Source organism: Orcinus orca, chromosome 5 (genome assembly GCF_937001465.1).
Source record: "Orcinus orca chromosome 5, mOrcOrc1.1, whole genome shotgun sequence".
In the NCBI taxonomy this organism is placed as follows: Eukaryota; Metazoa; Chordata; class Mammalia; order Artiodactyla; family Delphinidae; genus Orcinus; species Orcinus orca.
This window is the reverse complement of record NC_064563.1, coordinates 77,855,644-77,879,571: the sequence shown is the minus strand read 5'-3', so window position 1 is coordinate 77,879,571 and position 23,928 is coordinate 77,855,644. Positions and strand designations below refer to the sequence as shown.

Sequence of the window (23,928 nt, the reverse complement as noted above, 5' to 3'; positions counted from 1 at the left end):
TAAATTTTTGAGACCTTCTTAAGAACCAAGGGGTGGGGGGAAAGGAAATGAGAAGTGGGGGAAGAGAAAGAAAGAAATGTCTAAAATCCCACCTCTAGTTGTCTGGAGTTGTCTAGTTGTATGTAATACAACCATTGTTAATGTATATGTTCAGCCTCTCCACGTGGGCGGCTCTGAGTGGATCTCCACCAAGAGGTACATTACATTCAACATTTCCAAGATCAGAGTACTAACCTTACCCCTAAACGTGCTCTGCCTGCATCTTCCTCATCTCAGTTAATGTCAGTTGCATCCTTCAGTTTGTCGAGCCCGAATCCTTGGAACTATTTCTTATTCCTCTGTTTCTTTTTTTTTTTTTCACATGTTATATCCAATTCATGAGGAAATTCTGTTGGCTCTATTGTCATCAAAATATGCCCAGCACATGAGCCCACCTCACCATCTCTACTGACTGCTCTCACCCTGGTCCAAGCTGCCATCATCTCTCACCTGGATGACTAGTATCTTCTTATCAAGCCTCCCTGTCTCTACCTTTTCCCCCCACTCCCTATCTAGTCCCAGTACATCAGCCAGAGCTGTCTTTTTATAATGTAAGACAGACTGTACCACTCCTTTGCTCCAAACCCTCCCATTTCATTCAGAGAAAAAGACACGTTCCTACAACGCTGCAAAACTGTCCACGATCTGCACCCCCACACCAGCCTTTTGAACTTGCTCACTGCACACGAGCCGCACTGACTTCCTTGCTGTTCCCTGAATGCATGCTGCTGCTTCAGGACCTTTGCATGCACTGCTCAGTCTGCTTAGAATTCTTCTCCTCCAGATATCCTCTTGGCTAACTCCTGCACCTCCTTCACCTTCTCAGTGGGCCTACCTAACCACTCTCCTCTGCTTTGATTTTCTTCATAACACTGATCACAACCTAACATAATACATGTTTTATTTGTCTTGTTTATTATCTGTCTCCCTCATCTAGAATGGAAGAGTTTGCACACTGCAGCATCCCTAGCATCTAGGATAGTGCCTGGTACAAAAAAGGCTCTCAGTAAATATTTGTTGAGTAAAAGAAGGAAACAACAAGACAACTTGGATATTGCTCTGAATAAGGGGAGTGTGTGTTTTCAATTGACTCCCTTCCTCTTGCAGAGTGGGGCAGTGGGGAGTTTTATAAAGTAGATTGGACAAAAATAATTCAAACATTCATCTCGGCATATTTGTTCAGCACCTACAACAGAAGAAAGACTATGTTGTGTGCCTTGGGGGATTCAAAGATGTCTCTTCCCACATGGATTAAAGTTAGTAGGGGGAGGAAAACTCCTACTCATGCTTAGAACCCCAGATCATCCACTACTTCCTCCTGGTGGTTTTTCTCAAATTCCCTAAAGGGGAGCTAACATGCTATGTCATGATTTATTTATTATAAGTTTGTTAAATCAGGACAGAGCATCATATATTATCCATCCTTGTAGCCACAGAACCTAGCACAGAGTCACGGAGGGCACTCAAATGTTTACTGAATGACTTAGAGGACAGGCCGTGTGAGCAGATGACCATGAAATATGGGCACTGAGCTCCGAAAGGTAAGAAAATGACATTCAGTGTTGAAGTAACAGAAGATAAATTTAATGATATAATTATTAAGCTGCACTATAGTTAGGCATGAATAGAGAGCAGTTTATATAACACTGCTGTTACAGAAACCCAATTTTTAAATAGTTTTTCTTGTTTTGCACTTATTCAAACAGATGATACCTAATAAAGTGGATAATTTAATCTTAATTACATACCTATAAAGACATACATGTACATATAGTGCTGATTACCGTTATTATTGGAAGCCAAAAAAATCTGTAAAATATGGGATACACCAATTAAAAGCATTTAGGAATTAAAGTGTATAATTATGCTTGTGTGTGTGTGTGTGAGAGAGAGAGAGAGAGAGAGAGAGAGAGAGAGAATTACTGGAAATGACCAAAGTTAGCAGAAGTAATGTTCCCAAACATTACTAGCAGAACATTACTACAGAAGTAATGTTACCAAACCAGCAAGAACCAGAAGTGCCCGGAGAAAATTCTCCAGTTATTTAAGATTCAAACGTGTATATATATGAGATGAAAATGCCACATATTTCATAAAGACAAAGGTGGTCATGGACCTAAACAAGACACCCTGTCTAAAATCTCCCGTGACTCAGCCCAGACTCAGAAGGCAAAAATGCAAGGCCATGATGAGGACAGCTTGAGGTGGAACTTTTCTGACAAGAGGCTTCAACTGAAGCTTCTGCACAGCCCGTCCTTCCTTCATCCCTTGTGAGCGGGACTGGCCACCAGTTAGTGGAAAGCAGTGAATGGTAACTAATCCCGTGGGTGCACCACAAATTGAAGTGAGTGGGCACGCTTTTTGATATCAATAAATAAGTACGTTGGTATATCATACCAGTGATCGATTAGGCATCATCCTGGTCATTAAAAGCTGGCCCAAGGGTGTTTCTGAAAGGTTCCTTTGAGAGCAGGGAAGGTTGGGCAGGGGAATCTGTGTCTCTGGCCAAGCATCTTCCCAGACAACTCCCTTCGCTCCCCCAGTGCCCACTGAGGGTGTCTCAGCTGCTTGCCACCAACCGGGGGTAGGGGTGTGTGGTCTCTCCTTCCTCTCTGCTAAGCCAACACGTGCCTGGAGCCCTGAAGCAGAGCCCATCAGTTCTTTATTCCAGGTGCATAAGTGACAGAATCACAGAGCCGGGGAGTTGATGAAAATGTGCAGCTGTGTCCTTGATCTAAACGTACCATTCAGAAGAAGCCTTTCCTTCCCAGCCAGGAGGCTGTCCCCCTCAGGCAGTCCTCCTTTCTCATGACTCCCTCTCTCTACATGCCCAGCGCCTCAGCCGTTCTGACCAGGTTGCCAGATAAAATACAGTACACCCAGTTAAATTAGAATTTCAGATACACAATGAATGCTTTTTAAAATATATGGATATCCCAGATATTTCATGGGACATTCTTATAGTAAAAAATTGTGGTTTATCTGAAATTCAAATTTAACTGGGCTTTCTGTATTTTTATTGTTAAACCCTACTTTTAATGCCTCCACTTCCACCAGTGTCCCCACCTCTTCCCTTTTCCCAGTCTGTGGGTTTCCTTCTGCTGTGGCAAGCCCCCAGCCTTTTCTTAGGCTTACGGACAGCTCCACTGCCTCTGGCAGGAATGTCCGTGACACACATTCTGTCTTTCTGCTCCACCTCCATTTCCCAGTGGGAGGAGAAGAAGCTTAGTGTCTGAACATGGATGGGGGGGAGAAAGGACTTTGGGTTTGGGTGCCTTGCTCCCTGTTTCCACCTTGCTTTTGTTCTATCAGGTTTCCCTTTAGCAGGTTTGATGACACAAAGTATCTATAATAATCATGTCTTGCACAGCATGGGTAAATCCCTTACCAAGGTCCTGACTGGGTTGAGGATGAGACGTAAATTTTGTACCTTACCCTAAAAGAGAGACTTCCCCTACCTGACCTCAAGTCACGTTACAAAGTCCTCATCGCATAGCTTAGCTTTGGGATTGCAATGGTCAAGGCACGGCAGTCTCGCCAGTCCAGCACGCTTCTGTCATCCCTCCCTCCTTGTTTTACATTCCCTTCTTTCTAACTGTTGGACAACTCCCCACCTCCCATGCTGTCTGTCCTCAGTGCCATATGTGTTTAATTCTTTTGATTTAAATTTGTATTATTTTTTAAGTTAATAAAATTTATTTTCAGAGTAGTTTACATTCACAGTAAAATTGAGCCAAAAGTACAGAGAAGTCCCACATAGCCCCTTTCCCCCACACACAATCTCCCCCACTATTGACATCCCCCATCGGAGAGCATCTGTTACATCTGTTACAGTCAATGAACCTATGTTGGTTGACGCATCGTTAGCATCCAAAGTCCATAGTTTACGTTAAGGTTCACTCTTGGTGTTGTATGGGTTTTGACAAATGTATTATAACATGTATTTGCCATCATAGTGACGTACAGAATAATTTTACTGCCCTCAATATCCTCTGTGTTCTGCCAATTCATCCTTCCCTCCCTCTTAAGCCCCTAGAAACCACTGATCTTTTTACTATCTCCATAGTTTTGCCTTTTCCGGAATGTCATATACTTGGAATCGTAAGCTATGTAACCTTTTCACATTGGCTTCTTTCATGCAATAATATGCATTTAAGTTTCCTTCATGTCTTCTCATGGCTTGATATCTCATATCTTTTTAGTGCTCTGTAGTATTCCATTGTCCGGATGCACCATAGTTTATTTACCTATTCATCGACTGAAAATCATCTTGGTGACTTCCAAATTTTGGCAATTATGAATAAAGTTACTATAGACATACATGTATAGGTTTTTATGTGGATATAAGTTTTCATCTCTTTTAGGTAAATACCGAGGAGTACAATCGCTGGATCATATGGTAAGAGTATGTTTAGTTCTGTAAGAAATTGTCAAACTGTCTTCCAAAGTGGCTGCACCATTTTGGAATTCCCAGGAGCAGGGAATGAGAATCGCTTTTGCTCCACATCCTTATAGCATTTGGTGTTGTCAGTGTTCTGGGTTTTGGCCATTCTCATAGGCGTGTAGTGGAATCTTATTGTTTTAATTTGCAATTCCCTAATGATGTATGATGTTGAACATTTTTTCATATGCTTACTTGCCATCTGTATATCTTATTTGGTGAGGTCTATTGCCTATTTTTTAATCAGGTTGTTTGTTTTCTTGTTGTTGAGCTTTAAGAGTCCTTTGTATATTTTGGATAACAGTCCTTTATCAGATGCATCCTTTGCAAATATTTTCCCCCAGGCTTGTCTTCTCATTCTCTTGAAAGAAGTTTTTAATTTTAATGACGTCCAGCTTATCAATTCTTTCTTTCATGGATCATGACTTTGGTGTTGTATCTGAAAAGTCATTACCATACCCAAGGTCATCTAAGTTTTCTCCTATGTTATCTTTTAGGAGTTTTATAGTTTTGTATTTTACATTTATGTCTTGTTCCATTTTGAGTTAGTTTTTGTGAGGGGTGTAAAGTCTGTGTCTAGAGTCATATTTTTGCATGTGGATGTTCAGTTGTTCTAGTACCATTTGTTGAAAAAGCTGTCTTTGTTTCATTGTGTTGCCTTTGCTCCTTGGTCAAAGATCAGTTGACTATATTTATGTGAGTCTATTTCTGGGCTCTTTATTCTGTTCCACTGATCTATTTGTTTATTCTTTTAATAAAACCACACTGTCTTGACTACTATAGTTTATAAAGTACTTAGCTTAAAAGTAAGTCTTGAATTAGGTAGTATAGGTCTTCTGACTTTGTTCTTCTCCTTCAATATTGAATTGACTATTCTAGGTCTTTTGCCTCTCCACAGAAACTTTAGAATCAGTTTGTGAATATCTATAAAAAATCTTGCTGGGGTTTTGATTGGGTTTGCATTGAATCTGTAGATCAAGCTGGGAAGAACTAACTTCTTGACAGTATTGAGTCTTCCTATCCATGGACATGGAGTATTTCTCCATTTATTTAGTTCTATGATATCTTTCATCCGAGTCTTGTGGTTTTCCATATATAGACCTTGTATATATTTTTTTAGATTTATACCTAAGTATTTAATTCTATTGGTGGTTGCTAATGGACATGGTAACGTGCTTTTAATTTCAAATTCTATTTGTTCATTGCTGGTATACAGGAAAACAATTGATTTTTGTACATTAACCTTGTATCCTATAACCTTGATATAATTGCTTAATAGTTTCAGGAGGGTTTTTTAGAATCAATTCTTTCAGATTTTCTACATAGACAATCATGTCATTTGTGAACAATGACAGTTTCATTTCTTCCTTCCCAATCTTTATACCTTAAAAAGAATTTTTTGTGTGTCTTATTGAATTAGTTAGGACTCCCAGTACAAATGTTGAAAAGCAGTGGTAAGAGGGGACATCCTTGCTTTATTCCTGATCTTATCTGGAAAGCTTTGAGTTTCTCACCATTAAGTATGATGTTAGCTGTAGGATTTTTTTGTAGAGTGTGTGTGTGTGTGTGTGTGTGTGTGTGTGTGTGTGTGTGTGTTTTATCAAGCTAAGGAAGTTCCCCTCTATTCCTAGTCTGTTGAGAGTTTTCATCAAAAAAGGGTGTTGAATTTTGTCAAATGCTTTTTCTGCATCTATGGATATGATTATGTGATTTCTTCTTCAGTCTGTTGACATGATAGATTACATTAATTTATTTTAAAATGTAGAACCAGACTTGCGTACCTGGGATAAATGCCACTTTATTGTGGTGTATAATTCCTTTTATCCATTGTTGGATTCGATTTGCCAATATTTTGTTGAGGATTTTTGCATCTATGTTAATGAGAGATTGGTGTATAGTTTTATTTTCTTGTGATGCATTTTTCTGGTTTTAGTATTAGGAAAGTGCTGGCCTTACAGAATGAGTTAGGAAGCTTCCCTTTACTTCAGTCTTCTGAAAGAGATTATAGAGTTGGCAGAATTTCTTCCTGAAATGTTAGGTATCAATAGAATTCACCAGTGAACGTATTTGGGCTATGTGCTTAATTCTTTTTTTTTTGCCATGCCACCCAGCACGTGGGATCTTAGTTCTTCGACCAGGGATCGAACCCTTACCCCCTGCAGTGGAAGCACAGAGTCCTAACCACTGGACCACCAGAGAATTCCCATGTGCTTAATTCTTGATAAATGAATGCTGGGATTAAATGAATGTGGTTCTATATGGATACTTGATTACACTTGGGGGCATTTGAGGGGAAAACGACAGACTTGTACATATTGGGAGGCGCTTCACCTGCTGGGAGAAGTCGTTCTCTACGTAAAGCAGACAGTTTGGAGTCTCTGCTCAGATCAGAAATCATATTTCTCTTGGAACTTCTCCCAACACCACTTACTCACCTACAAGTCTGAGCCTGATCACCAGGTTTATATCATGTGACCTCTTTTCCTACTCTGTGGTTACACTTGATTGAACCAGGGATGGACAACTGACACAAGCTGGACCAATCAGATTCTCTCTTCATGGATTTGGGATATAGGACCAAAAGGCAACTACCCAGCTTCTGCACAGGATTGGAACTGAGGTGCTCTGGACACAGGAGGTGTGGACCAATTGTCCTTGGAGTTGTTATACCAGATATGTGTAAAGTTCTGCCTGCTAAGAGAGAAGGTTGAGGTGGAAACTGATCAGGTTCCTGGGAAAAGCAGAGAGAGTGGGACTGAGGGACTACGGGGTGGAGCAGCTCAAAAGACTCTAACTGGGGCCCAGGAAAGGACAGAGAAAATGTATCAGGGGTTGGGTACCCTAGATCTAAGGATGGGGTGGTTCCTGGAAAGGGAGCTGAAATGATTTAATCCTTCCTCCAGGGAACACTCCAGATAGGAAAAGGCACTGCATACTTATCCTCTTGAAACTGATGGGCAGAGACCAGCAAGGCAGGGAGGGGTCCTGGGAGAGAGTTGGGGATACTCCATATGGGGGTATCCTTACCACTCTCCTCAGAGGGCCAGGCCTTGGCTTGTGTTGGGGGGAGGGGAAGAAGGGGATGTGGAGACTGAAGCAAAGATCCAAGTCTGGGCTGGAGTAACCGAGCTTCCCAACATAGAGTAACTGAGGGCTGAAGCAGGACTGGGTCCAACCGACCTCTGCTCCCTCCACCCTCTGTATCAGGCCCTTTAGCCACCAGAGGAAAATCATGAATGAAATCCATGGCTTTGGGAACACAAAAAGTCAGAGGGATTTTATTTAAATAAACTTTAATTAGAAGTAAACTGGAGACTTTTGTGTGCAAATGTATTTTGGTTTTTAATTTAAAGCCATCACCCCATCAACGCTGGTGTGTGCACGTAGTGTTTCTGTAGGTCAGTGTCCTCTGTGTGGGTATGTCTGTGTGAGAATCCATCTATTTATATAGTAGGCCTTTATGGCCTCTTCCTTTCAGCCTCTGTGTCTCCTGTTCTGACAAGGTGTGGTCTTTATTATTCATTCCCATTATTCATTCTTCTTAAAGAATCCTGAATCCGCATCAGTCACCTTACTTTTTCCAGGCTCCCTAAACCACGACGCATGGAAGTGTGTGCAGGTGAGGCTGGGGTAGCTCCTGAGGTATCATAGGCCACCGCAGCCCGTTCGGGGCAAAGCCTCAGCTTTCCGAGCCCAGCGGGTAGGAGAAACGGCTCCCGCAGCAGCCCCGGAAGCTCAGGAACACAAACAGCACGACCCCCAGCAGCAGGAGGGCGCCCAGGGCCCCGAAAAGGATCCCGAAGAAGGCGTCGAGTTTCAAACTCAGGTGCTCACAGTGCTTGCCCCAGGGCGTGTAGATGGAGAAGGGCTCACAGCTGGGGACACAGAGAGGGGACACGGTCAGCAGGTGGCTCGGCCTCCTCATTCCTCCTCTCTGTCGGGCCAGAGGAGGTTTTCCACGATAGGCTCGGCTCCCCTCTAGGGAAGGGGCGGAGTCAGCCCTGACTTGGAGCTGAGGGGAGGCCACTGGGCTACCAAGGAGGGCGGGGGATGGGGGAGGGGGTGGTGAATTCATCTAAGGTCGCCTCCACAGGGACTTCGGGGAGGGGGCGGGGCTGGCCGTAGGTGAGCATGCGCAGTCACAAACCCTGCCTGCCCCCGGAGAGCTGGGGTCCGGTGCTAGGGTCCACCCGCCCCCTCCTTGGACTCAGGAGCGGAGAGGGCTGGGCCCATCTGCAACTGCAGTGGGAACAAGCGTAGACGGAGGGCACTGATGTGACAAGAGGGCCCAGGTGGCGCTGCCCCTCTCCATGGCAGGTCTGCGACCTAGTGCACTCCCCTCACGGAAGCCCCTCAGACTGCTGATGAACCGGTGGGACAGAGGGCGCCAGTTTGAGAGGGCCTCCCCTGTTACTCTTAAGGAGGGGCAGGGCCGGGCCTAGACACAAGACAATGGGCTCCTTTTCCACAATGAGGCAGCAGGCTGTCCACCCAAGAAGCAAAATCAGGTGGGAGAGTCTGGCTTTGGAACCCCGATCCTGTTACTTAACTTGCTGGGTACCTTAGGCAGATTCCTTATCGTCTCTAAGCTGCAGTTTTCTCATCTTTAAAGTGGTCATAATATCTACCCAGTAGCTGGTTTGAGTTGCATAGGTAATATAGCAACTTTTTCATCCGCACAGTTCAGGCATGCACACATCTTCTTTTCCATTGTCCCTTTTCCCTCTGATCCCCTTTCTCTTAATTACAAACGGAGCCATCCTAAATTTTCAGACACCACAAGGTACCATGGCATTTCTGGACCCCTTGCAGCTTGGATTCCCAGCACTGCCCTCCTCCTCCTGCCCCCAGCCCCGCCCACCTGCAGCGAGGCCCATCGGGCAGGTGCTGGCACTGGCCTCCGTGCTCACAGTAGCCCTCACTGCAGGGGGACACGCAGGTGAAGCCGCTCTGGGGGTGGAAGACCAGATGGTAGCCCTTGTATCCGCTGCATTGGAAGTAAGTTTCCAGCGTGCTCACATTCACTGTCAGGTAGGATAAAAGTGAATATAGAAAGCAACCGATTAACACCAGATCTATACCTTTTGGATCAAGAATTCCATTTTCAGGCATTTATCCTGAGAAATAATTGGAAACACACATGAAAACTACATATGTTCATGGAAGACCAGAGCAGCATGGTTAATAAGAGCAATAATGTTCAACAGGAGTGGTTTTGTTAAATATTGTACAACTGATAAGCACCACGGTATGAAAAATGCATTGATTAAGAGCATATGCTTTGAAATCAGCCAGACCTGAGTTGAAATTCAAACTCTACTACTAACTGGTTGTGTGGTTTAGGGGAAATTTCTTAACTCTTTCAGCCTCAGTTTCCTTATTTTTAAAAGGAAACTACCTTGCTGTAAATTTTAAATGAGATAATATATGCAGAGTATTCAGTACAGTGCCTGGCACAGGAAGCCCTCATTTTAAATGGTCACTATTAGTATAACATTCTTTTTAAAATCTATTATAGCACACTATATTAAGACATATTGTAAACTAGTATATGAAATTGGAATGTCTAAACAATATACAAGATAATATGTTCACAACTATTTCAGTAATGAGGAGGTTAACAAACATTAGGCATGATTTGATCCCTTTATTGTAAACAAATTTATATGTGTGAAGGTTCCTATGCATAAAAGAAAATTCAGAAAAATAGGTGCAAAATGGATTTGTCTCTGGGGACAGGGATTACAAGTGATTTTTTTTTCTTTTTGTTAATTTGTGTTTCCTAAAGTTTCTACAATAAACACATTGTACTTGTATAATAAAAATTGCGGGATGTTTGTTTGTTTTCTCTAACAAAAGGCACAATCAGGTCTGGGGTGTCCTCTTAACCCCAACCCTACCCCCCTACCACCCATACGCATAGTAGTTTGGAGAATTTCACATCGTTGCCCCTGGGACGGAGGAGGCTTAGCCTAGATTCTAAAAGAAGCTCTGCCTTGGTCCTGGACCCAAGTAACGCAGCAGCTTCTGTCGGATTTGACATACTCACTGCCCCGTTCTCTGCCTGACTCACAAAATACGGTGGGCTATTCCTTTCCTTCCCTGGCAAGCTTGCCAACCTATTTCATTCCTGTTCCAGGATAATTAGAGGCTGTCAGAATTGAAAGGGACCTCAGAAATCCCATCTCATTTTCCAGATGGGAGTGTGGAGGCCTAGATTGGGGATGGCTTTTGCATGGGGTCACACTCTTTCAGGGAGGGGATATATCTGCCCCTGGGCCAGGTCTCCAGCCTTCAACTGAATATCTCCAGCTGGAGGGCAAAGGCAAAAAGAATGTCCTTGTTTGTGTTTATAAAGTACGATGGTCTTTTAACCAAATCATTAACAATTTTGTGGAAAGAAAACGGTTAGCAGTGACGGTCAGGAAAGCAGCAGTTGGAGTAATTGCTCTGTGAAACTGTACACGTGGGGATTCATCAAGCAGTATTTTGTGCACCTGTTCTTGAATTTAGAAGGCTGGTGGGTAAAATGTTCACAATTTCTCTCAAAAATTACAAACAAAAAAAACTAAATTAACTTAATTTTTGTCTGTGGCTTGCTGTAGAACACATTTCAGCCATGGATTTGTGTGGGCTGCAGATCTGTGACAGGCTCCCTCTGCTTACCTCCCCCCTCAGCTATCCCAGTAGCTGTCCCCAAGACAGTGACTCACGAGCCATAATACTGTACACGTCCCTCCTGTAGATGGGGTGGAAGGTCACGTTGTTCCTGGGCCCCGCACTTCTCTTCCACCTCCTCCACGGAGTTAAGAACGCCTCCACCACTGCATCTAGCAGCTGGGTATTCAGGAAGTTGATGACAGGGCCCCCAGGGCGGTACTGGAACTCCGAGATGATGCTCCAACGGTGAAGGGAGCTTCCTGAGGCCAGTGCTATTGGGGGTCCACTGTATGGGAGGGGCACAGTGAGGGGCCAAGGGGTGAGGAGTTTGGGGGAGGACCCGGCGACCAGGTGGGGACAGTCCCACTTACATTCGATCCACTCGTCTGTTCCAGAGAAAGGCCCGCACATCCAGGTTCCTCAGTCTATAGGCCACCTAAGGCAGAGGATGGGAGTTGGGGTGGGAGGGTGGAAGTGAGGGTGAGGCCCAATCCAGAGAGGAGACCCTTCCCACTTTAATGCACATATTCATCCCTTTCTGTTTCCTTCTTCCCTTTTTAATTTTTTTCTGGCCACACCCTACAGCTTGTGGGATCTCAGTTCCCTGACCAGGGATCGAACCCAGGCCACAGCAGTGGAAGCCTGGAATCCTAACCACTAGGCCACCAGGGAACTCCCTGTTTCCTTCTTTGAAGATGAGGACCCAAGACACCAGAATGTTTCTTATGCATTTCTGCATCCCCACACCCCAGCCTAGCCTGGTGACTGGCACAGGTCCCTGCTTAATAGAAGTTTGTTGGTGAGTGAAGGACTTTACATATCCTCACCCCCACTTCCTATCACAAGGGGAGAACCTGAAATGAATGACCTCTACCTTGCCTCTGATCCCCGACTTACCCACTCATTCTCTCCCCACGTGTATATTGAACAGAGATTATACTTAGCCAGTCCTAGGGGATGGTCAAGTGTGAGGGATGTCAGTGTGACTTAGGAACAGTCCATTCTCAAAGACACACAGTCTGGCGCAGTGGACAAATGTTAACAGATTTTACCGTACAGAGTGTGGAGTGCTGTAGTAGTGGTAGTAGCAACAGTAGTAATAATAATTTGGATAATTTTTTTTAATACATTGTGTTTTAGGCACCATGCTGAGTGCCTTACCTACATTATCATTTAAACCTTGACACAAACCACTGACATAAGTACTGTTATTACTTTATTTTTACAGATGGGAGTTCAAATAATTTGTCTAATTATTACACCTGCTCTAGTGAGTGGTAGTGTCAGGATTTGAACCTGGGTAGGATTCCTGAGCCTCAATAGCTCAACTACTGTGCTACTTTGCCTGTGATTGGGGAATGGACAAGGGCATGGGAGCCAAGAAGAGGGAGGCCCAGTTTCCTCGGCGAAGTCAGGGAAGGCTTCCTGGAGGTGAAATGCCCTCTTGTGTTTCCTCCATATAATATCCAAGGGCAGGTCTTGAGGGATGCTCGGAAGGAAAGGCTGCATTGACTCGGCCACCCTGGACTCTATTCATTGCGAGTTGGTCATTCTAACCCCCTTGGAGGTCTCTGTCCTAGGCCTTCCTGCTTTCCTCACCCTCAGCCTTCCCTGGGGCAGGAGGCTCCAGCCCCCTCTGGCAGTTGAATCTAGACGGATTATGAGAGGCAGAATGCACAAGCCATGGCTAAGACCCCACCCTGAACCTGCCAAGACCCGTCCCCCACCCAGAGCTGGCCTGCAGCACTGACCGAGGCATTGACATCTGCTTGGGAGGCACCTTCGTCTTCCATGAGTGAGAGATGGATGATCCTTAAGGGAAGCTCTGGAGACGAGAGAAGGAGGTTCATAATCACCTCACAGGTTTACCAGAAGGATCAGCAGAAGTGGCCAAGTCTGCTGACCCTCACACAAATGCATGTTGGACTATGGTCAAGGCTTCCCTGACTCTTGTCTTGCTGAGCTGTGAGGTCACCTTCAGTCTTTCCTCAGCAGACTGCTCAGGCCCGTGGTTCATGCTGTGACAGCTGCCCCCCACTCGCTCCCATAGCCTACAACTTACCACCACCTGAGGGAAATTTGGAGTTGTGTCCTGTGAGTTTGAGGGACTTAGCCTGGCCCCCAGAGCCCCATATCGTCCCCCAAGGAGAGAGAAGTGGGGATGGTGGAGTATCTGGTCGTACCTAGATGGACTGTTGGAGTGAAATTGTTCCCAGCCAGGAAGCAGCGGGTGTCGGTGAAGGCTGGGGGGCAGGTGCAGGCAGGCTGGCAGGCCTGAGCCTGGGAGAGGTAGCAGTGGCCGTTGTTGTAGCAGTAATTCTCAGGGCAGGACTTGTTCTGACAGAGGAAGAGGTTCTCCAGAGCTGCAGGGGGAGCAGAGAGGTCAGCAACACCTCTCTCAGCAGCAAGGGGCAGCCCTCGGCCCAGGGAAAGCTGCTCCCAGGACAGGCTTGATTTCTTTCCCGCAAAGCCCACTTAAGCTGCGTTCTGCTTGTGGGCCACTCTGAACCCCAAACTATCCTCTTCCTTTTCCAGACATTTCTTTGCCGGGCGACCCTTCTTCCCCTGCCAGGTAAGGGTTCTCCCAATTCTGCTGAGGGAATGGAGTGTTTATCAGACCCTTCCCATCAGGAAAGGACTCTCTTTCAGGAAAGCCCACCGACCTGTTTTCTTCACTTCCATCCCCTTTTCTGCCTTTATAAGGCTGTGGTTCTACCTCTCTGGTCTCTGCTCAGAAGATGCAGTGGTCTCTAGACTTCACTGGGGCGCTTCAGGGGGCTTAGTGGAGGCCTCACTGTGATGCCCTCATGACTCTGATGGCTCAAAGGTCAAGCAACAGATGGTGGAAGGAGGACTCAAAGGGAAGACGAGGCACCCCTGCCACCAGATGCCCATGGCAGCACCCCCGCCCCCCCCCTCCCCCCCTCACACAATGTCCTGACTAGGGAAATGCAGAGACCCTGGGCCTTGCATCTCTGAAAACCCCCGGAGCCTGAGGGCCCCACCCCAGCTTACTTCTGGCTCCCTGACTGCTGCTAAATTTCCCTCCCCTCTCCAGGCCATCTTCAGTCTTTTGCCCGGGGTTTCCCCCAACAGTGCCTCAGAGCTTCTCAACTCTGGCCCCTCCTCCATGCCTGTACAATCTCTTCTCCTTCGGCCTCACACCCTGCCATACCCACCTTACCTCCTTACCATACCCACCTGTATTGAACATTCTAAAGACTTGCTGGAAAGGGGGGAGAAATGGTTCGCCCAGTTGTCTTAAGCCCTCGAGATGTCACCTGTCCCCAGAACCTCCTCCTGCCGAGGCCCTGTCCCCAGCTCACGTGCACAGTGACGTCCATCCCCAGTCAGGTGCGGGGGGCAGGGCTCGCAGCCCTTCCCGGAAATGCACTTCACACTCGGGAAGCACTGCTCTTCACAGGGGTCCTTGGTGCGGTTGCAGTAGCGGCCTGTGGTGTTCTCGTCACACTTGCAGTCGGCCACCTGGAATAGGTTGCTGATCACTGGGCGGCCAGGAGGCTGAACCATGAAGGGTTTCTGGGGTGTTGCTGTACCAACCCCTCAGGTCTGAGAACCCATGGACCCTGAGTCCTTGTCTTAATTCTGCCAGTATCCACTGAGCAGCTTCTTGAACAGGCCCTGGGCCTGCACGTCCCTGTCAAAGGCAAACCGTCCTCCAGGCCACGTGGCCACCCTGGGCCATCCTTTTCCTGAGCCCTCTGCCTGGCCTCTGCCCCGGGATCCCAGCCTCTTCCCTCTTACAGCAAATCTCCTTGCCTGAAACCCTTCCTAGACAGGGGCTAAATAAATAAATATTCTACTATCCCTGGAAAACTGGATCCTACGTAAGCTGCAGTTTCCTGCTCTCTCTTCCCTTGCTGACTCCCAGGCAAGAAGGACGCTCGTTGCTGAGCACAGTGAGAGCTCGCAACAACCAGAACAAGGGCACAGGGAGGGGAATCGTCCAGATCCTCATCAAGTTCCTCATCTCTCTTTTCTATCTCGCCTACTGAGATGACGCTGGAAAGCTCCCCGAAGTGGAACCCTTTAACACTGGATATCTTGGGATATCTAAAATAATATAGTGATTTTAATCCCTTTTCCCCCTACTCTGTATTTTTTTCCTTTTCTGCCTCCTGGACTCCTCCACCTCTCTCCCTTTCCAGTAGGAATTCTCTGCTCATGCTTCAGGAGAAGGGTGTGTGTGTGTGTGTGTGTGTGTGTGTGTGTGTGTGTGTGTGTGTGTGTGTGTGTGTGTGTAAGAGGTGAAGGAGGTAGTGGGGTATTGCCAGCCGAACACTTTCCTTCTGACTCCCCCCAAAAAGTTAAAAAAAAAGCAGATGGGGCCAGATTCATGGACTTAGGCCAAGTATCTTGGCTAGAAACTTGAATGGAGAAGGATTTTCTTCAAACTGCAAAAGAGATGTTTCTTTTAGTTGGAGGAAGAGAGTAAAAGGGGAAAAAAAAAGGTTTTGGGGGGACCAAGATCAGAGGGATCTGTACTTCTCTTCCCAACACCATGAAGATGAAGCCCCAGAGAAATGGCTACGCAGTGCTTCTAGGCAGATGGGACCCTAAGCCACAAGGTTTCCTGTGTCTGAGCAACGCACAGAAGCCACAGAACACTCCCCTGTGTCTGAAGGGAGGGTGCCTGGAGCTGTGATCCGTGTAGACTCAGGCCCAGGGACCACATGGGCACCTTCCTACCCACATCTTACTGTCTTACTTCACTGTCTTACTCCAGAACCGTGGAGCTGGCAACCACTGGGCAACTCTAAGAAAGACTGAGGTGGAAGTTTCCTGCCAGCCTGGCTAAATGGGAGCTGGGAGATAAAAATTCAGTTGAGCTATAAGCAGGAAAGAAAGTTCTATTTCTTACACTTGTAAGTTTGTGGCCCGAGATTGTTGTCTGCTCTACTCACCTACCACAGCTCCACCCGCCTCCCATCACACACATTAGTACAGAGGAGCTGAAGGACGACATCCTTTCAGTTCCCACTTCCTTTCCCTCAACTTGGAACCCCCCCCCCCCCGCCAACCCTCTTCGCCACTCACCTCCAGGGAGGAATCACCCACCCAGCTGGTCTGGTTGTATAAACACTGGCTCTCTGCCTTGCACGCACAGACCACTGTCCTTGGCTTGAGTACAGACGACAAGTTGTCCTCGGCACTTCTTGCTAGAATCTCCAGAGTAAGTGGTCCCAGCAACTTTGGTGTCCATAGCAATGTCCCATTCTCTGCCCCAGGGAAGACGAGACTGTTGAGAGCTGGAGGCCTCAACTGCTCTGCTCTCCGCCACCCCAAGAGCTGATGCTGGACATCTCCCCCCCACCCCCGCCAGAACACCCCTCCAATTTTTTCCGGCATTTCCTTGAGCAAGGCTGGTTTCCTGGAGTAATCTTGATCACGCTCCGAGCTGGAGGTGGCACAGCCCAACTCAGTGATTGTAGGGTGGAACCTCACAGAGGGGGAGGCAACTGCTCTCCCTGAAGAGACCCCAAAAGGCAACGCCGCCTAGGTCTGCACCAGGATGGGACATCCAGGGGGGATGGAGGACGAAGGCCAGGATCCTCCCAACGCTTCCCCAGGCTACACTGCAGGCCAAACTGACTTCAGCTTCATGGCATCCTCATCCCTCGCCCTGATTTCTCACCCACTGCTCTCATTGCCTGGACTTTTGACCAGCCACCTTCAGACACCAGACTACAGTGAAACACTGCTACCTATCAATAAAGACTCTTCTGATCCAACCTGTCTTATGTTTTTCAAGAAAATAGGAACGTCTCCTTAAAACAGTAGATTGAGAAGAGCTGATAGGAGGGAACAAAAGAGCATAACTTCCAGGCCAACACTCTTCAGGATAGGAGCCCCATGGAGGAGAAAATCTCCTGATACTATTCATTTGGCACCTGAGGGGACGCTATATGGAGCGACAGGGTACAGCCAAAGCAGTCCCCTCTTATGCACAGAGAAAGAAAATGAGTCAGAGAGGTGCTCAGAGCTCAGAATAAGGTCCCTAAGGGCTTTGGTTTTAGCAAAGAACAGTCACCAGCTTAATTAGTGCTGGCAACAGAAGGCAAGCTACATCCTGTGGGCTTTGACTCTTTTTTTTTTTTTTTTTTGGCCGTGCCTCGTGGTTTGTGGGATCTTAGTTCCCAAACCGGGGATTGAGCCCGGGCCCACGGCAGCGAAAGTGCTGAGTCTTAAGGACTGGACTGCCAGGGAATTCCCTGGGCTTTGACTCTTGACCCAGATCATGGTTACAGGCCCGAAACCAGGTCTTCACACCATTACTGGGAGGGAAAGATGGAGCTTTGCTTGGTCCCAGCGCAGAAAAGCAGATAAAGAGAGGCAAAGTGAAGTAAACATGGCTGACAAACATAAAAATAGTGAGAAAGGTACCAAATGAAGTTATTTGCTTTTCTTTAAATCTTGTTCCATATGATATCCTTCTTTTAATAGATATGAAAATGTTTGAAATTAGTATTTGTTAATTGTTATGTTTATTCTAATAATCTGTTGATTGCATAAGGATGATTGCATATTATAAGACTGAGATGAAATGATCTTTGAATCAGTTGTACATGCCCAGAGGCAGTCTAGCTAGCCAGCCAAATCTCCGTAAGCCCATCACTACTATTCACCAGGGGCACCTATTTGAATTACAGGGATTATTCCCAAGAAATGTTGGTCCTGGATATTCCAATGGAAAAGTGACATGAAATTGCACAGGGTATAATAATGCAAAATTACCCAAAGCTTGACTGTGACCTCATCTGCTACAACCCCAGCCAAGGATTCTTACCAAAGAGCTTGAAGTCAGTGTAGTTGTTTCTGAGAGTGAATGTGACGTCCTTAGTGCTGCTGGTGTAATTAACCACCTTGGCCTGTCCCATGTAGGCTTCCATCACATCAGGACCCTCAATAGACGGGGGGTAATGATCTGAGACACAAAGAAGGAATGCGAGATGTGAGGCAAGATACTCTCTTGCCTTCTGGGCCTCCTGTTTCTTCAGTCCTCTCTCTTGTGTGAGGCATTGCCCGGGCTGTGACCTACCTCCAGAAGCAGGAATTATTCTGTGTACCTGCTCTCAGACACATGCAGAGAAGGTTGTGGTTGTATTGCCCACACACCCAAATCTTTATTCTCTCTTTTATCTTCTCCTCAAACAGGATTCAAGTTCTTTCCTGATCAGAATGCTATTCTGGGCATGGTATGAAGTGAATCAGAGGTCAGCATTGCTCAGACCGTTGTGGAGTTTTACCTTTGGAAGAGGGCTGTAAACCATGAGGGTAACATCTGATGGGCTTTGCATTTGTCAGGAAATGGAGAGGGAGTAAAACCTTTGCACTGGTCTCTGTGTTTTGGAGCCCTGCTATTTCCATACAATTGTTTATTCATTCATTCAGTCAGTCAGTCATAACAAATATTTACTGAGCATCTACTCTATGGCTGGAACTGTTCTAGGTAGTAAGGATGCGGCAATGAACAAATAATAAAAAAGATACCTATGAAAATTAGAAAATATGTTAGATAGTTATAGATACTAAGGAGAAAAAATAAAGCAGGGAAGGCAAATAGGAAGTGGGGGTGAATGTGAAATTTTAGGCAGGCTAGCCAAGAAAGGCACTGCTGAGAAGGTGACATTTGAATAGAGATTGGAAGGAGGTGAGGGACGAGCCTGTGGCTCTCTGGGGGAAGGGCATTCCAGGCAAAGAGAATAGCACGTGCAGTGTCTCGGAGTCGGGTGTGAGCCTGGCATGTGTGAAGAACACAAAGAAGCCAGTGGGGCTGGAGTGGAATGAGTGAGGTGGGAAGTCCTAGGAGAAGAGTTTGGAGAGGCAAGGGGGCCAGACTGGATAGGGCTTTGAAGGTTATCATAAGGACAGGGCTGGGGGATCGTGGGACGGTTTGAGCAGAGGAATAACATGAACAAAAGAGTCTGTTAAGTTTTAAAAATGTGTAGCTTAAAGGAGTGTCATGGAAGGGGGTCACCTCATCTGCCCCCTGACTCTGCACATGCCTCCCTGGGCCTCATAGCACTTACTCAGGGTGGTGTTCATCAGCTGGTATCTTCTAGAGAGCATCTCAGTGGACAGCCCAAGGCTTTTGTTTCCTGTGGCCAGGGCATCATAGATGCAGTATGTATCTCCATTACACTGGGAGGTCAAATTTTCATTCAAAGATTTGTTTCCCGACAGTTGTGAAAGGAAGACAGGGGTGAAGTTGGACGGCAAATGGTCGTTCCTCTTGCCAAAAAGGCTTGTTCCGTTGATTTCCCCTAAAACACACAAGGTGCGATGGTGGTGGCACCAGGGTGGGACTCCAGCTATATTTCTGCTGTGTCCACCCCTTACCCTTACTTTATATGGTTTGGGTGGGGCAGGGGTATGTGGAAGGACAGAGCGACTTCCAGCTTCTGAGTCTGGAAGTCCCCGCTCTCGTGAGTGAGGGCCACCCAACTTCCTTGTCCTCTCTTCCAGGTAGAGAGACGCAGGTGGGACGGAAGTGGAGGGGACAAATCTGAGGTGGCACCAGCATCCTCAGGTCTCTTCCTTCCTACTCCCCTCTCATAGAGGACAGAGGTCTGGTCCCCACAGGCCTGAGGGAGACAGTGCGGCAGCTTCCTTCATCCTGGCCCTACCCCATCTGCCTGGGGACCCTGAGGCTCAGACTCACAGGCCATTCCATAGTGAAAAAGCATCTCCTCGGAGCTCCCTGGGGGAAGGGTGGAGCCATTGGGCATCCTGAAGTCGTCATCTGGGTTGCCGTTCCAGAAGCCTGAGGGACAGAGCAGGGGGGTCAGCCACCCTAAGACTGTGGCCCTCCCTTCCCTGGGGAGCATCCAACAGGTCACATGGAGATGTGGGGAGTAGGGGGCCTGCGAAGCCTCTTTCAGTGGCATCTGTTGTCGGTTCAGTCCTCCAGGAGGCCAGGAGAGGACTATAGCCTCAGAGCCTGCCCCTCTGCTTCAGGGAAGAAGGAAGTGAAGGAGGAAGTGGGGAAAGAAGGGAGGGAATGTGGGGGATGGGGGAGGGTGGGAAGGTGTGAAGCCAGAGGGAGGGAGGGAGGGAGGGAGGGGAAGGGTGGCTGCTGGCCCCATGCTCCCCAGAGACCATCCTCGATGCACCCTGCCCCCCCCCCCCCCCCCGCTGCCCTGGACCCAGAGCTTCAGGAGGACGGGAAGTGAGCCTCAGAGGCAGCTGAAGAGCTACCTCCCTCCTCCTTCCCTGCTGCTCTGTACCCTCAGGCTCTGTTCCAAGGAGGCTGAGAAAGGAAACTCCACCTGTGATGTCCACAGGCCCACTGGAGCTGGAGCTGCTTACGGGCTGGGGGGGTCTGAGCTCCCACGACAGAGGCAGGCTCCTGCCTGTTCCTTACCCATGAGGCCCTCTGTGTGGTTCTGATACTCCTCCGGGAGGCTGCAGGACGCATGGAGGATGTTGGAGATAGCGATCACTGAGATGGTCACTGCCCCATCAAAGTTGGCTGATACCGTGGAGCCATTGCGGGTCATTACAACTCCAGAGGTGTTGAACATCTCCTGGCCTGGAATGTTGGGAGACAAATGAGGAAAAAGCCAGCGTTGGAGCCCTGGAGGCCCAAGACTTGGCAGTAGTGAGGTTTCAAGATGCAGCGAGGAGACTAAGAGCAGCTGGGAGATGCCCTGCAGGGTCCTACTCCAGTGGCCCCAAACCACACTCACAGGACACCTTCACGGCCCACCCCACACCCTTCTCCCTGGGGACTGAGGACGGGCTGTCGTAGAGAGGCTGTCATGGCCTCAGGGGAAGGAGAGAAGTGAGGAGGGAAAGTTTAAGGCCCAGCTCTGGTGAAGGAACTGCTCAGGCACAGCTGCTGGAGGGACAGCAAGGGTGGTGACCACGTTGCTCTTCCCCGACGCCACTGCCTCTCCGCCCCAGCTCCCTTCTCCCTGGTGCTGGGCACCCTGCTGATCCTGACCCAGGATAGCAGGAGAGGGCAGCTGACGGCTGTCCCCAGCCTACCTTTTGCACCTTCACGGTTAGTGTCAAATGTTACAGTCTGGTTGTTGAGCCGAACGTGGATTGTGTCACTGGGCGCAAGGAGCCATTGAACCTGGAAGGGAATTGGCAGAGGCCTAAGACCAACCTGCAGGTGGGCCCAGAAACTGAGGAAGGAGGCTGCGCAGAGCTCAGAGCCTGGGGCTTGGATGAAGGTGAAGGTGATGGGGAGTGTGACCATGAGGTGATGCTAGTTACCATGTGTGAGGCGCTTGGCATGGGCCAGGCTCTGAGCGAGGCACGTTTCATAGATTAGCTTTTAAATCTCACTGCGGCCCTGTGAGGTAGGTAATATTATCATCCCCATTTTACTCTAAGGAAAAAGAGGCACTGGAAGTTAAGTTGTTCCTTCAGTCTCACAGCCAGGACCCTAATCCCGTGTCTCCCGGGTTGACTCTTTTTTAAATTATTTATTTATTTTTATTGAAGTATAGTTGATTTACAATATCATGTTAGTTTCAGTGTACAGCACAGCAATTCAGACATACATGTATATGAAGAATATATATATATATATAATTCTTCAGATTCTCTTCCCTTATAGGTTATTACAAAATATTCAGTATAGTTCCCTGGGCTATATAGTAGGTCCTTGTTGGTGATCTATTTTATATACAGTAGTGTGTATGTGTGTTAATCCCAAACTCCTAATCTGAACCACTGCGCTGGCAGGATGCGTCCTCCCTCCCTCCTGCTCTCTTCCCTTCTTCCTTCTCTTTCACCTCCGGGGCCTCAGTCTCCAGCTGAAGGTCCCTGAGCTAAAAGCTCCCTGCGAGGGGAGGACCCCGGCCCCACTCACCGTGATGGGGTCCAGGCTGCTGGAGCTGTATTCAGCGGCAAAGGCAATGAAGTTGGTGGCCTGGGCCGAGCCGGTCTGGGCAGTGCGGCCCTGCAGCAGGAAGGAGGAGTTTCTATCCTGGGTCCGGACCAGCAGGAAGTCTCCCAGCCCATTGAAGGTGTAATTGGCACCATCCAACGTGGTGATGTGGGGGTCCCCAAACATCCAGGCTGGAACAAATGAGGTACCAGGTTGGCAGGGCAGACCAGGGAAAGACCTGGGAGGCTTCAGCCTGGAGAGGTGCTCATGGAGCATTTAACCCTCCCCGAAAGCCCTCTTGTGCTTGTGTGCCCACTCATGTCCTCTCATTACCTCCCCACCTACCACACCTCTCCCTCCGCAGGGCCGTGTGTGAAGTCCCTCCTCTGCCACACTCCGCACACACCTCCACCTTCCCTTGTGGTCACAGCGCTGCCCCAGGAAGCTTCTGCTGCCCTGGTCTAGACCCCAAGAGGCTACTCCTCCCCAGATCTTCCACTTCAGCCCTGTCCCAGGGCTGGGCTCCGGCAGCCTCACCTGGCCTCGGGGGCTGGTACCCAGCGCAGCTGACGCGGGGCCTCCTGAGCAGGTACAGGGTGCAGAAGGAGGGCTTATCGTTGAAACGGCAACACCAATTCTGCGGCTCCAGTTCTTGGTCTGTGGGGAAGAGCAGCGGGTTGGGGGAGATGAGGGACCTGCAGGACCCAGCTGGGAGGTTTGGGCAGGATGATGTGGGCAGCAAGGGCATGGTTGGCAAATCAGGCCCACATGAGTTCAGATCCCACCCTGCTTAATGACCTTAGGCCATTGACCAGTTACTATGTCCCTTGTGGGCTTGTCAGAGCCACGTGGAGCAAAGCCTCTGGTGGGCAGGCACAGGGTCCTTCCTTTCTTGGAGTGGGGGGCGCTGAGTCCCACCGCTTTCCAAGCGCTGGGAGTGGGAGGCTGTGGCTGGTCGTCTGGGGACTAAGGAGGCTGCTGAGATTGCAGGGAGGAGGTGGGGAGCACATGCTTACCCTGGGCCCCCAACCCTGTCCTCTCTAGCTCCTTTGGAAGGTCTCTGCGGGAAACGACCCCATGTCTTCCCCCAGACAGCCTGCTAATCTGGGTCAGACCAGGCCCCTCCCCTTCCCTAGAAAGATGCCCCTACTCTGGGCTGGGGTTATGGGCCAAGCGGAGATGGGGCAAGAGGAACTCAGTCAGAAATCCCTAGGATGCCAGCTGGAAGGGGTGTCGGAAACTTCCTAATCTTACAAGATCAGGAAATTGAGGGGAAGCAGCTGGGAGGAAATGGGGAAAAGAGGCTTCATTCTGTGGGTCCCACTGCTGACGTGGAGCCCAAGCTGGTCTCTGACAGTGAAGAACGGAAAGCTCCAGAAAAGGCGGGGTTGAGTTTTCCGTGGACACACTTACCAAACTGCCAAGGACTCTGCACTCTCCAGCCTTGGAGAAGCTCTCCCCAGGGTCCGTAGCTGCAGCACACGCCCCCTCTCCAGGAGGAGAAGCTGCACAGCTGCCTGCTGCCAAGGCCCGACCAGGCTGCAACAAGCCCAGACACGCTCAGGCCCAGGATGCCCGTGGTGGTGGCAGCAGTGGGGTCGGGGTGCTTCCAGGGAGGAACTGAGGGTGCCCCGGAAGGGAAAGGTCAGGCATGGCCAGAGGGAGGGGGTGGGCTTGTGGGGGACACTGGGGGTGCCTCGAGAGATAGGAAGGAGGCGTCACCTATGTTGATGGGCTGGAATCTCAAGTCCCATAGTCCCTGCCTCCAGGAACACGGGCAGGAGATCTGGTTCCAGCCCCAGCTGGGCCACTGAGACTCTCTCTTCAACCACTGCAGGCACTGGAGACGGTAGTTGCGCTTTTCTTCCTTGTGTAGCTTGTAGATTTGCAGCCCTCGGAAGCCTGGGGGAGCAGAGGAAGAAGG

The 23,928-nt window shown here is 48.5% G+C and overlaps 1 protein-coding gene across 1 annotated transcript in view; it reads right to left on the bottom strand.

Annotated features, from left to right (window-relative positions):
- Nucleotides 1–7,687: 7,687 nt before the first annotated feature.
- Nucleotides 7,688–23,928, bottom strand: part of MUC4 (mucin 4, cell surface associated) — a 47,796-nt gene continuing 31,555 nt past the window's right edge. Inside the window, exons 8-24 of the mRNA XM_049710085.1 lie at nt 23,727–23,906; nt 23,418–23,543; nt 22,542–22,661; nt 21,987–22,195; nt 21,152–21,242; nt 20,526–20,693; nt 19,824–19,925; nt 19,192–19,425; nt 17,949–18,086; nt 16,199–16,380; nt 14,467–14,626; nt 13,324–13,503; nt 12,892–12,965; nt 11,512–11,576; nt 11,194–11,426; nt 9,342–9,504; nt 7,688–8,355 (exon numbers count right to left, since the gene is read on the bottom strand). Of these exons, the coding sequence (XP_049566042.1) occupies nt 8,160–8,355; nt 9,342–9,504; nt 11,194–11,426; nt 11,512–11,576; nt 12,892–12,965; nt 13,324–13,503; nt 14,467–14,626; nt 16,199–16,380; nt 17,949–18,086; nt 19,192–19,425; nt 19,824–19,925; nt 20,526–20,693; nt 21,152–21,242; nt 21,987–22,195; nt 22,542–22,661; nt 23,418–23,543; nt 23,727–23,906 (2,621 nt within the window). The 3' untranslated portion in view covers nt 7,688–8,159. The remainder of the gene's footprint in view (nt 8,356–9,341; nt 9,505–11,193; nt 11,427–11,511; nt 11,577–12,891; nt 12,966–13,323; nt 13,504–14,466; nt 14,627–16,198; nt 16,381–17,948; nt 18,087–19,191; nt 19,426–19,823; nt 19,926–20,525; nt 20,694–21,151; nt 21,243–21,986; nt 22,196–22,541; nt 22,662–23,417; nt 23,544–23,726; nt 23,907–23,928) is intronic.